This window comes from Gavialis gangeticus, unplaced genomic scaffold (genome assembly GCF_001723915.1).
Source record: "Gavialis gangeticus isolate Ggan-Ray unplaced genomic scaffold, GavGan_comp1, whole genome shotgun sequence".
Classification (NCBI taxonomy): Eukaryota; Metazoa; Chordata; order Crocodylia; family Gavialidae; genus Gavialis; species Gavialis gangeticus.
In genome coordinates this window covers 22268757-22282539 of record NW_017729034.1, presented here as the reverse complement: position 1 = coordinate 22282539, position 13783 = coordinate 22268757, and the positions used below count along the sequence as shown (strand labels likewise).

Genomic DNA, 13783 nt, shown 5'->3' with positions numbered 1-13783 from the left:
TTTTTTTTTTTTTTTTTTGGTCCTCTTTCCATAGCAATATGTCTACCCAGGCCCGTACACTGGTGGAGCTAATGAGAAACAGCTTGGTAAGTATCTGACTTCACAGATAACTAGAAAGCTAGCAATTATTAGGGTCATCCCTAACTATTCTTTCTGATGGTCTCTCCCTAACCCAGTGGGGGTCAACCTTGTAGGTAGTCCTGCCACAAATTAAGCCTGGGGCCCTTGATTTCCCTTCCCCTGCCTGATCTGTTGTTCTGCTTTTCTTTTTACTGCCCTATCTGCTACTTCACTCCCTGTGCCTTCCTTCATATGCCGCATGCCACACACACAGGTTACCTGTGCCACATGTGCTGTGTGTTGGCCACCCTGGCCCTAACCTCTTCTCATCCTGTGCAGTGCATGTGCATAGTGATAGTGGACTGTTCACAGCTGGAAGACTCATCAAGGATTTGTCCCAGGGATTTTTCATGTGTATGTGCACAGGGTTAGTCATACCTGCCAGGAAGTTACTATTATTAATACATCAGTACCCAGAGCCCTGGGCTTCCCATTGGGCTGGGTGTTGTATATACTCATAAGAAGACATTGATAGTCCCTTCCCTGAAGAACTAAGAACCTAAAATTAAGACAATAGGTAACCAATAAGCTAACAAAGAATAGGAAGGAGGGTGAAGGTGATGACCAGAAGGTTATACAGGTGGGCAATAACCACAATTTACTGATCCATTTAAGAGTTGGTGTGAGGAATGCTGGGGAAGCATCCAGGTAGGTTGAGAGAAGGAAGGGACAGGACCAGGAGATGAATATGACTGGTGGGGAAAGAATAAGGAAGGTAGGGGCAGAAGGAAGATCAAGAGTACATACGTAGACTGGTAACAGGCTGAGGCAGTGGTGACAAAAACAAATGAACTAAGGCAAGCACAAGAGTGAGTCGGGTGTCTGATGGGCCAGGGTGAGAGAACCTGCCCAGAGCTTCTGCCCCAAAGAGATGATGGTGCTGTGCCGGTGAGGGGTGATTACTTGGCTGTAGCCTTCCCTGTAGGTCAGAACTTCCGAAGCCCTGCGTCTGGGCAAGTAAAGGATTTGTGACTGACTGTAGGGAGGGTGAATCCTGATGGTGTCCAATGAGAGTGTAAGGGGGCCACTGCTTACTATCTACTGGGGGCTAGGGAGGGGACTGTAGGGCTCCCTGGTTTTTACTAGGAATATAACTGTTGTATTTCTGGTGTGTACGTAGGTCTGCCCACATATGCACACATATATGGGAGTGAGGGGAAAGAGAGGGTGAAGACAGCCTAATGGTTAGTGAAGCCTGTGTGAGAGACAGGTTGTTCAGAAGTAGCTTGTTGGCCCTGGGATAGAGCAAGGTGCTCCCTGGTTTCTGTCAAACAGTGAGTAAGGATACTGCAAAAAGCTGACTTCTCCAAAGCATGTGTGCCTGTGTAACTGCATGCTTGACAGATACCTTGGACATGGTTCATTCTTTTGGCAGTGAGGGGAAGTGAGAAAGGAAAATCCCTCCTTCTCTCTCTTTCTCCCCCCTCCTTCCTTTCTCTCTTAAAGAGCAGCTGACTATGTAGCTCTCATGTTCAATGCAGTGTGTTTCCTTTTGTTCATCTCTCTCTAAAAACTGGGGGGAGGCCTCTGCCCGGCCTTGCACACTGGCAGAAGCTGGTGTGGACAAAATGTCAGGCTAGGAGGAGACTCCAAGCTGGTAGGTGGTTCCCAGGCTCCTTCTCTATCCGTGGGTTAGATTCACAGATGTTGTTATGTAAACTCTCTGCTCCAAAAATAGATGACTTGGATTCCTTCCTTTGTACTACATGTTACAAAATGTTTTCACTGAGTTCCAGCTCTCAGCAGCCCCTATTGTTGGCTGGTGGTGACGTATGCTTAGCAGCTGCCCTTTATATGAGCTCAGTGAAGTCACTAGGCTCCTGGATTCTTCTGTTTGAATCCAGCTGTCTGACCTCTGGGGCACAGCCCTCTCCCGTTTTGACTTGCTTGCACAGGGCTCACTCAACTGACAGGGCTTCTCAAGGACTCTGAAATCCACTGAAGTGGCATTAGTGCATTGTTTTCTAATCCTCCCTCTCTCTCTTTCCCTCCCCATTTGCTGCACCCAGTTGGTACTTGTTGGTGAGTCTCCCCATTGCAGCCCCCACAGCCAAAATCCATTTGTGACTGTGATCTCCCAGTGATGCATGTAGCAGCAACCCTGACAATGTACCAAGGAGCTGCTGATTCCCCTTTCTGAAGGGAATTTCATAACAAAAATCAGGATGTGTTAGCTTGACTAAGAAATATACCCTCTTCCAGCCCCTGCCTTTCTTTCTTTCTCTCTCTCTCTCTCTCGCACACACGCACTCACTTTCTGATCTTCACATTGTCAAAGCAGAAAAGCTTGTCTTCATTTTTTGACACTCTCGCTGTACCCCACATCTCACCTTTGCAACCCTAAGCAATTCTGAGCTATTTGAACAGCTCAGATTTTGCACTGTTCCTTTTATGTGCCATTAGAAAATGAACTTCGAGTCGGACTGGAAACTGATCACAATCTTCATTGGAGGCAATGACCTGTGCCAGTACTGCTTGGACCAAGTAAGTGTTTGTAAACTGGGCGCACAGCTCTGGGTGCTTGGCAAGAGAACCAAATCAGTCTAGTCTTTCCCTCTTTTTCAGACCAGCAAAGCCATTAGATTAAAAGCCTTTAGAACTGGTGTTCTCTACACATGTGTCTTATTTGAAAGGAGTGTGCTGCTTTCAGAGTATGGAATCATAGCTCCTGATCAGGACTTCCTTAGTATTATTCATTATTTAAGGACTGGTGTTCTGTTCAGTATTGTACAAAACAGAAAATACATGGCCTCTGGCTGGAAGAGCTTGTGATCTAACTACACAAAGCAAGCTGGACAATGAGATGCCACATGTACGTTGTTACCAGGATGCTCAGGGAGGCTGTGCTGTGGAAGCTGACTCCATAAAAATCCCACCAGTGTGCTCCACGATTGCCTGTCAGTTGCACCGGATGAAATACTATCAGTTTACAGCTGTTGGCTTTTTCCAGCTGCCAACTCTCCAAGCTCCCCATGCTGATCTGAAAACTTTTTTCTTTTCATCCATCGCCCCCTCTGGTGAAGGTTTCGCAACACATTCTGTGGGCCTGAACCAGCACTCACTGCAATCAGTGGGAGTCAATCCATTGCCTTGTCGGTCCACTGACTCTAGATTGCCCCAGTAACACATTTCCAATTGTATAGGCAATTGTATTGTGTAGGCCTCTCTTAGGCCTTACTTGGTTTGCAGAGCCAAATAGTTCTGGAGGTTCCTGGAGATGTTTAAGGGAAGAACACAGTTTGCTTTCTAAGTCTTAGGCTGGCTTTATAGGGCAGGCTGTCAGAGAGAGAGAGAGTGTGTGAGTGTGTGTATTTTCTAACAGCCTGCCCTTGAAAGTCAGCCTTGGACTTCATATATACTGTATAGCCATGTTCTGGCTCCAGTCCATCTCTGTATAGTATAGTATAGAAAACAAAATGCACAGCACAGTGCAATGCAATGCAACGCAACACATTGCAACAGTCTGTGGGTAAAAAGGAGCATGCCAGAGTCCGTGAAAGATAATGTGGAGCCCTGCAGTGTGATTTATGCAGGTGCTCACCAGAGTCAACATTCACATTAAAATAACTCTGTCAAGGACTTGCATAAAGCAGGGGATTTTGAATTGGGATTAAGGGAATGTATTGGTCACATGAAAACAGTACAGCAACTAGATAAGCTACACACAGGAGGCAATAGGAATAACACCCAATAACACTCTGATCCAAAAGTACAAGCTGTACAATCAGGTAGGAAAGCATTTGGTCAGGGGGGGGAGAGAGAGAGAGAGAGAGTGTGTGTGTGTGTGTGTGTTTGGAGACCCCCTTAGGAGCTGAAGGTTCTGTAATGGACCTTTTTGTTTTTCTTTTAAATGGTAGTGCTTTGAACACTGGAGAAATAACTGATCGGGGTTTCTTCCCCCCCCCCCCCACAGGAGACCTGTTCAGTAGAAAAGTATGTCAAACACCTCCAGGACACTCTGGACATTCTTTACAAGGAGGTAAAGTCTGAAGTTACTCTTGCAGGCAAAGCTCTTGGCAAGCACAATTGGGTATTTCTCCTCTCTGATGCAGTATCTGTGATCATGTTTCAATCAAGGTCTTTTTCCAGATAGCTACAGCAGTAAAGCTAATGCTGAAACATCATCCAGTGACTGTATAAGAAAAGGGCAGGAAAGTGAAGGCTTTAGCTTTGCTGTTTACAGGTTCCTCCCATTAAACAAACATGTAGCACAGCCCTACTCACAATCCTGACTCCTAAATCAAGTGGGCAGTTTACTCTAGATTGATGGCTGCCAACCTCTACAAGCCATGGGCAGAACAACCCAGCTGTGGTCCAGTGAGGGCCAGGGAGCTTTGGTGACATGTCAGTAGTAAGAAGCTTTGCCTGCCCCCATGCCAGGACCAGGCAGCTGGGAATTGTTTCTGTACTGCTTCTGTCCAGTTCCCCTGTTGCCCAGCTGCAGTATGAGTGCAGCTTCCAGCTGGTGGGGAGTTAGGCTGCAACCGGGCAGTTGCTCCCATCCCCACCCCTACCCCACAACTGTGGTGCAAGCACAACTAGAAGCCTGGCCCCAGTGCAGCTCCCCATTAACTGGAAGCTGTACCCATGCTACAGCCTTGCGGGGAGGGAGTGGGGAGGTAGGGACAAGCAGAAGTTGTGAGTGTAGCTTCCTGTTTCCTGGCCCCAGTACAGCTCTTTACTGGCCTGGACGTGGGTGAAGGCACAACGAAATCCCTCCACATCTGTGGGCTGGATCCTGGGTTCCACGGGCCAGATCCAGCCTAGGAGCTGTATGTTGATGACCCTTCCTCTAGTTCAACCAGAACAGCTATGAGTAAGGGAGGGAGGGAACATGTCACCTAGCCCGCAGTGGCAGCTGGTACTTCATTGGCTGATGTCTACTCTACATTTCCCCCTTGTGCACTGCTCTTGAATGCTGCCAGTGGCTCTTGGGATAATATGTACTCGCACGCTGACCTACAAGCTACCTCTCTGTTTGATTTTGTAACTGCTGCCTGTTCTCTGCATTAGCATAACCAGTTTCCATGATCCCTGCAGCTCCCTCGAGCCTTTGTCAACTTGGTGGAGATAATGGAGATCTCAGGTCTGCGTCAGATAGAAAGAGAAGCCTCAGGGTGTGTGCCCCCAGGGAGGTAAGTGAGCAAATCAAACATCCATCTCACTGAACGTTATTTTTAAGGGTAATCTATATTACTATGATCAATGAGATAACCACACAAGGTTTAAAAGCCTCCTTCCTGTTGGACATTTTTCAATCTGGGAACCATTATACAGTAAATACTACCATGCAGTAGTCATAAGGAGGGGACTAAATCCCGTCCTTTAGTCACTTACGTATCTGCAGCGCCCATTGACGTCAATGAAAGTTGGACCCATCTAAGTGATAGTGGCGTAGTTTATTTCTGTTTGTTCATTTATATAATTAGATTTGGGCCCAAGCCACAAAGTATGAAACTATATCCAAACTCCACCGACATCTAGGAACATTTGGAACTGGAGTTCTGGCTCCAGTTCATTTCCATATAACATTTTATTTTGATAGAAGCTAGAGTCAGTCCAGGAAATCATCCAAGACCTAATGTTGCCTAGCTTTGAGTATCAGAAATGGTAGCACCTCCCAAAACTAACTGGTTCAGAGTGGTGTAAGACTTTATAGGCTATAGCCTACTTTGCCAAATGCTATTATACCACACTGCCCTGCCTTCTGCCTGACTTCAGACTAATGCAGCTAACTACTTCTCTCTTGCAGTATGTGACTAGTTCCACTGATGTAAAGAGTTCTTTTTGTACTTAAAATTAAGCATGTGCTTAAATGGATTAGAGATTGAGGAAATGAGACAACAGTTCAATAACTGTTTATAAAGGCAAAATATGGTAACCTGTCTAAAAGTAGGTGTGTTTGACTCTCATGATCACTAATCTATCCCGGACAGGAACACAGGACTAGAGGAGATTTGTTCTGGGTCATGGATCTAATCCTCAGCTAGGATATGCAACCATATTGTATAAAGCTTTTCTTAAAATTACTGAGCTCCAGCCAAAACCTAGATTTTTGACCCCACTTCTCCTCTGGGAAGACTGTTCCAGAATATCATTGGTCTGATTGTTGGAAGGAGTCTCCTCATGTCCACTTAAATTTATTCATGGTCAATTTATACATGTGTGCCAGTGCTCTCCCTATAGCTTGAAAAGTTCTTTTCCCTCCCCATTGATATAGTTATAGAGAATAATTGTATCCCCTCTGAGTCCTTATTTTAAGATAAATAAACCAGACTCTTTTAGTCTTCAGTCATATGTTCCCCGAGCATCCTAGTCACTGTTTTCTGCACCTGTTACGCTTCTTATTCATCCTTCTTGAAAGTGGGTGATCAGAATTGTGTAAAGTATGTCAAATGAGGGCTCATTACTGTGTTACACCATGGAATTAATACTTACCTTATCCCCACTGGAAATACATCTCCTAGTACATACTAAGATCTTACTTCCCTTTGTCACAGCTGCATTATGGTGCCTCATACTCTTCCCACACTTGACGAGTGGATCCAGGTTTGCTTCCCCCTCACTTCCTTCCAGCTGATGAGCTCTCAGGTTATAACAGGAATGTCTGTTAACGGTCTCTAAGTTTTTGATCTTGTATTGCTGAATTTTGTCCCACTTCTTGTTCCCCAGTTGGCAAGTTCTTCCTGTATGATACCATAATCCTCACGGTGACGATGAAGCCTCCTAATTTGTGTCATCCATCAGTTCACTCCTCCTTTTGTGCCGATCATTAATGAAAGTATTAAATAAAACCGGTCCCAAGACTAATCCTGGAGGGATGCCTCTAATACAGGGTTTCCAAACTCTGACAGATTGCGCACCACCAACTTAAAACAATACAACCTTATGTACCACTAGCACATTTTTGCCATATCAAGTAATTATAATAAATCTCTTAATGTATACCACCAACAGGGTGTCTGCATATCACTGGTGGTATCCATACCACAGATTGGGAACTGCTGCTCTAATAACTTCCCTTTGGCCCAGCATCAACCCATTCACCATCACCTGTTATTGTTGTGTTCCCTTTCTCCAGCTTTTTAACCTTCCAGTTCTCAAACTGACCCCCTTCTTCATTATAATCATCACCACCTAAACCCATAGTTTCTCATGAGGCCCTGTATCATATGTATTCCTGATAGATTTGATCTATAGCATTCCTGTGTCTAGATCATCTGCCATCTTTTCACAGAAAAAATATCAAATTAGACTAGCACAATCTGCCTCTGGTAAATGTGGCATTTTTATCTCACTTTCTATTTACCTCCAGGTGTTTAGTTAATTGTGAAGAAAATTAATTTAATGTGGATGGGTGTGTGGGAAGTGACTCCTAATTTTATCCCCTCTGACTTGGCTATTCATGGTAAGCCTTGAATGCTGTTGAGATCAGAATGATAGGCCTGTAGTTGTCTGAGTCACTTTTCCTACCCCCCTAGCCCTTTCCAAAATTTGGGATACTACACCTGCTATTCTCCAGTCATAGGGAACCACTCCCAACTTGATAAACTCATTAAAAAATACTCACTTCCAGACTTGAAGTGTTACATGTCACTTTTTAAGAATTCTGGGATGCAGGTTGTCTGGTCGCCCCCACCTTCAGCCTAAATGTGTTAAGCACTGAAGTCTATGGACAAATATGCTTTTAAACAGATTTAAAACAGGAGGGAGAGTTCCCATTGTATGTGAGAATTCACTATTACTAAATAACTGTTACAGCTACATGCTCCTATAGAGATACAAGTGGGCTAAACTGCTGTAATTTTAACCCTGAATGAAACAGGGTCAAACTTGCATTGGTCTTGCTACACTTCTGTGCAGAAGCTTGAAGGTGTGGTAATTGCATCATAAAAGATTGTAGCAATATTATTTTATTTCAATCTAGTTTTTATATCTGTCTATACCATTAGAATTTTGCTTTCTTCTTGGTTTTGATCATTTCCATTCCATACTCTCCATTCCCATTTTCTTCTGTCATTATGTTCAACATCCCTGTCCTTGTAGCAAATTGAGGCAAAGCATTCATTTACTTAGATCTATCCTGTCTTCTCTGCCTGCAGCAATCTCTCCTTCTTTCCTTGCTTTTGTTTGTTTATAGTGCTACAGAAACATTTGGTATTTGTTTTAATATTCTTTGCAAGGTCTAGCTCAGCTTGACTTGGCTCTCTTCATTCCTGCTCTGCTTGCCCTCTAACCCGTAGCTTTCATTGCTGATCAGTCCTTTTTTCCATTCTTTATAGGCACTCTGCTCGTTTTTAATGTCCTTCTGGAGGTGGCTATGCATTAGGCTGCACGGAATTTCGATGGCCGTTTTGTTTCAACTCATTTCGAGGTTGAAACAGCAAAACCAAAACAAAACAAAAGCTGTCAAAATAGCCGCGAAACAAAACAAGGCTAGTCGAAATGTTTGGACTCCCCGCCCACCCGCGTGATCTATTGCGGGGAACGGCGAGACAGCCCAGCTGGGCTGACTTCCTGCTCCTGGCTGGGGTTAGGAACTCAGCCCAGCTGGGATGAGTTCCTTTCTCCAGCCCCATGGTCCAGTGGAACGGTTGAAAGAGGGTCGAAACAGCCTCACTGTTTTGACGAAGCGAGACAGTGAGACTGTTTGAACTCGAAATTTTAGTCAGTGCAAAACACAGTTCCGTCCAGACCTCAAAAACTAAAGTTGGAATGGAATAGTGCCATTTTGCGCAGCCCTATTATGGATCCAGTTAAAACAGGAGTCCCAAGAAAGACTTTTAAAGCATCAGGAAATCCTGCTTGTGCAAATAGGCACACAGTTGGAGTGCACAAAAGGGCAAAAAATTGTTGCATGTACATGACCCCTTGTGACTTACAGCAATTTGAGATCTCCCCTACATTCAAGGCCTAAACTACTCAGTTTAGATGACTTCACTAACCTGTTCCCTTAGCTTATCAAAGCTTCCCCTTTTGAAATTGATTATTTAAACTGAGTCAGCTTGTGGTCACACTTGATCCAAGGTTATTTTCTATGACTAGTTCTTCTGTAATATCCTCAGTACTTACCAAAACCACATAAAAATAACTTGTTTTACTGGTCCAGTGACCGCTTGGTAAAAAAATTCTGTCAGCTATTACACCCAGGAACATCTGGGCCCTACATTATTAGCATAGGAGCATTTGTTCTCCATTCTTTATCTGGGAATTAAAGTCTCCTGTCATTAGGCAATTCCTGGTACTACTTATCTCTCCAGGAACATTACAGAGTTCTCTGTTCGTATCTGTATCCAACTCTGGGGCCCACCAGCAAACCTCTAGCAATAATCTAGCAGAATTTCTTTAATCATCCTTCCTCAAAGTAATTTTTACTGGAACAGAAGGTGATTGAGAAGACGCTTCATTAAGGAGTAAGAGGACCTTCAAAGAAGAAAATACTGGACATGAAAGGAGCGCTTTAGCCAAACAGAGAAAACCTTAACAAGAACCAGGGGCTGGAACTTTAAGCCTAACAAACTCAGATTAAGAATTAAGTACAAATTTATAACAATGAAGGTGATTACTGGGAAAATACTCCTGAAGGAAGTGGTAGATTCTTCATCTCTCAATGTCTTCAGGTCAAGGCTGGATGCCTTTCTGGAAGATGTATTTCAGTCAAACACAAGTTTTCAGGCTCAATTCAGGGGCAATTGGATGAAAGTGAATGATAGATATAGGAAGTCAGACTATGGCTAAGTACAGGCATCACATTTCTACTGGGAGAATTGTCATTCTCCTGGTAGAAATGGCAAGCATACAAACATTCACTTGATTTCTTCTGGGGGAAACATGCCGATTCTGGGAGAGAGATCTTCCAGGTGTCAACCTGGTAGATCTCCCCTGTGAGAGAATCTGCCTTTCAAGAGTGAATGTTTGTATACTTTCTTCCCATTCTGGTCCAGGAGGGGAATGAAGAAGCAAGGCAATGCTCCCTGAGCTCCCTCAGACTGGAGATTGTCTGGGTATCCCCAGTCTGTGGAAAAGCAGGGAGTCTTTCCTTGCTGCTCCACTCCTCTCAAGGACCAGGGACTGGGATCATCCTGGTCTTGTGAAGGTGTGAAAAGCAAGGGGAGAGGGCATGGCTGCAGACTGAATGCCAGTACTCCTCCCTCTCCTGAAAAGATTTATAGTGGTGGAAATTTTGCAGGTAGAAATAAACGTTTGTTTGTGGCCTGTATGAGCTTCTGGCCTTAAATCCCATAAGGCAGTGAAATCCCGCATTAAAATATGTTTGTAGTTTTTTAAATCTGACACTGGTCTTTTGATATTTTAAACAGTTTGGGCCTGACTTTCAAATGTTCTGAGCCTCTGAAATTGCTCCCGACTCCAGCTCAAAATTGTTGAGTATTCAGCCCATGTGAAAATTAAATCAGTGTTCCACAATTCATTTCTTTTCCCTCCAAATTTCTCCTGTTCACCTTTAAGCTAGTCAGGTGATCTACTTCCTAGATCTGAGCAGTTAACTTTTTTTGAGCTCTGGGAACAAAGCTGAATTGTTAATGAACTACAGACTGTCTTGGGCTAGTGTTGATTTCAATATCTCTTTCTTTAAAGGAGTGTTTGTCCATGTGTCTTAAACCCTCAGGAAAATTCTCCTGAGTTACAAGAAATGAGAAGAATTAACAGAGATTTTCAGGTAACCCCTGAATTCTGTTGCCTTAACTGATCCTCTCTACCTTTACCTCTTGCTTCTCTTTGACATTTTTTTTCTCATCTGCATCATAAAACTCCAGCACATTTTTAAAAGCACCCGAGATGATAATGAAAGGTGCCATAGAGACTGAAGACCTAGCTTACTACTTGGTCAGAGGGAACACAAGTTTCCCCATGTTGCATGACCATTTAACTTCAGCTCTGACCCAGGACAAGGCTGTCTAACAGGTGGCTCACAGACCAAATCCAGCCTGTGAGGGATAAATGTGCAACCCAAGGACTCCTACCTGGCCACCACTCCTGCCCCCTTTCCCCAGCATTGGTTCTACTGCTGTGGTCTTCGGGGTAGGGCAGCATGGCAGGGAACTGCAGCCTACACAGTGTCAGCAGCCACTGGAGGGGTTGCTGATAGCACTAAGGGAGAGGGACTCGCGTTGTCCATGTAGTGGTGGCAGAAGTGGGAAGGGGGAGAGCTTACTCTGCCTATGCAATGGGGAACTGCACTGGCTGTGTGACAGGAGAGGGTGGTCCTTCATGGCATGCAACCTGTGCAGTGAGTGTGTGGCCTGAGGCTCTGCAACCAGTGCAGTGTGCAGCCCCTGGATGTTCAAAAATTGGGCAGCCCTCATCTAAGAGAGAAACCCTGGCTCATTCAGTCTTTGACTCCTCTAGACTGGTCTGCTAGTGACCAGTTATGATGGTTGTTTTGTGAAATATATGTTAGTCCACTATGGATTTAACTCAAATCTGCTCAGATTTCGCATAGGCCACCACATACCTATTGGGTGAAAAAAAACTTGCAGTCACTGCTCTGAACATATCAGATCAAACCAGTGGTCTGTGTAGTTCAATGTTCTGCCTCCAACAGTGGGCAATACCAAACGTGTCTGAGTACAGTGAAAGAATCTATATTAAAAAATTACCAATTGGAGAGGATACTCCCTAACACCAAGAAGGATGTTTCTTTATAGGTAGATTATTTCTTAATTTTCCATTGGGATTCTCTCTTAGTCTAAGGCATATGACCAGAAGCAGGAGAGCTTCTATAAATGTTTATGCATAAATTGTTAGCCTATCTTCTAAGAATAGTGGATATTCACATTATTCATCTTCACATTTATTCCTAGGTTTTTCAAAAATGACTACTGTTTTTGGGTGCCCAAACTGATACCTTTAGAGGATTCTAATTTTTTTTTTTTAAATACTGAGCCATCTTTTGAAAATTAAGCAACTTTAAGTTCTGTCTAGAAGTCTTACATTCTAATCCATTTTTTTGTAAAGAATCTTACTAAACATTAGACCACATTGGTGTCCCTTGGCACTGAGTTCAAGAGAGAATTCATGCATTGAGTGGGGTTTTTTTTAACTTTTAAAAGTATTTCACTAACTTTAAGTGTGCAGATACTTGATTCTAATCTGTTTCCACTCTCCTCCTATGGAAGGTCTTCTTGCATTCATTCACATGATTGGCTATTCTCTGGATCCATTATGCCTTTCTTCTGGATTTATACTATTGACCTGGAGAGGTGAAGTGCCCATGTTTTATAATCAGTGCTTAATGGGTTAAGATGAATCTTACAAATGACCTTTTGTTTTGCATCTCCTGTTCTGTACAGGTGAAAAGCATGCTGATGGTCAACAGTGGCCGTTACAAACAGCGGGAAGATTTCACTGTAGTGGTGCAACCGTTTTTCAGAAATACCATGATGCCATTAAACAATGTAAGTCTCATTGTATTTCCTATAGCTTTGGAAGTCAACATCACCACTTATTGTCAGCTATAAGAACTCTGGGGCTGGGGCTGGGGCTGTGTCGTTTGTTTGTTTGTTTGTTTGTTTTTCAATTGCCACCTGCTAGCCCATTGTGGGTACTGTAATAAATGCAAAGGTTAAGGTAGGAAGAAGAGTGTTACATATAAGGTATTTGAAATCTGCAAGCAACATAGTTATCTGTGTTACAGTGTGGTAGCCAGCTGTGAATGCCCTGCCTTCTACTTGCCTTGTTCACCAAAGTCCTCATGGTACAAGGCAGTGCTGTGCAGGGATACCCCAGGTAGCTGTGCATGTGCTAGCTCAGAGCTGTCCACCTGGTGGCCCATGGGTTGCATATGACCTACAAGGGGTTAACCTGTGACACCCCCATCCCCACCCCAGGAGCCCACCTGGCTGCCACTCCCCCTGTCTCCTGGTTGCAGCAGGGGGCGGCCCTTGGCTCTCACTATTGCAGCCCATGTGAGGTTCTGGCCCTCCCTGGTGTGGCCCACACTGGGGCAGCCCCCAGCCACTGAGAAGCTGGATAGCCCCTGATAGCTTCAGAACTGGAAGCCCTATAGCTATGTTGGTATGGCACTGTGCCAAGGCTAATAAGCCTTGCTCGGGGCTCTTATGACTTAATGTGACTGTCCCAGAACAAGTATATGTAGAGCCAGCCTCAGTTTCTCTGCATGGCACTGCCTTGTGCCACACAGACATTCCCAAAGTGACTTCTGGAAGCATGGAGCTGGGCAGGCTTTAATTGAAACCACTCCATGAAGTTAAAGGGCAGTTCTCCTCGTCTCCTTGTATCTTGGAAGTAATGTAATTACTTAGTAATGCAAGAACTCAGCATAGAAACACAGCCAAAATAACCCAGTTTTGCATAGTGTCCCTCCACCAAACTCCAGGATGTGTTAAGAAGTGAATATGAGTTCTGGTAAAAAGTACTGAGAGTGATGTGGATGTGTTGAATCTTCATGTGTGAATCTAAAGTTACTTTCTGTTGAATCTGCTCATGTCAATGTATGTATAGTTTTATTTTAAGTTTACTATATATTCTTTGCCTGCCAATCTGATAGTACTCTTTCCCATGCTACTGGCTGGAGTTATTTATTTATTAAGGCTCTGGGGCAAACATAACAACTACTGTATTAAAGGCACTGGAGACTAATAACCAGCTGCTATAGCGAGGAACTCCCTGTCCCCCCCCCCCC

General features: G+C 44.1%; 1 protein-coding gene across 1 annotated transcript in view; it reads left to right on the top strand.

Annotated features, from left to right (window-relative positions):
* Positions 1 to 13783, top strand: part of PLB1 (phospholipase B1) — a 127749-nt gene that overhangs the window by 103350 nt on the left and 10616 nt on the right. Inside the window, exons 43-48 of the mRNA XM_019526696.1 lie at positions 35 to 86; positions 2524 to 2604; positions 4034 to 4099; positions 5161 to 5255; positions 10717 to 10798; positions 12432 to 12536. Coding sequence (XP_019382241.1) covers positions 35 to 86; positions 2524 to 2604; positions 4034 to 4099; positions 5161 to 5255; positions 10717 to 10798; positions 12432 to 12536 — 481 coding nt within the window. The remainder of the gene's footprint in view (positions 1 to 34; positions 87 to 2523; positions 2605 to 4033; positions 4100 to 5160; positions 5256 to 10716; positions 10799 to 12431; positions 12537 to 13783) is intronic.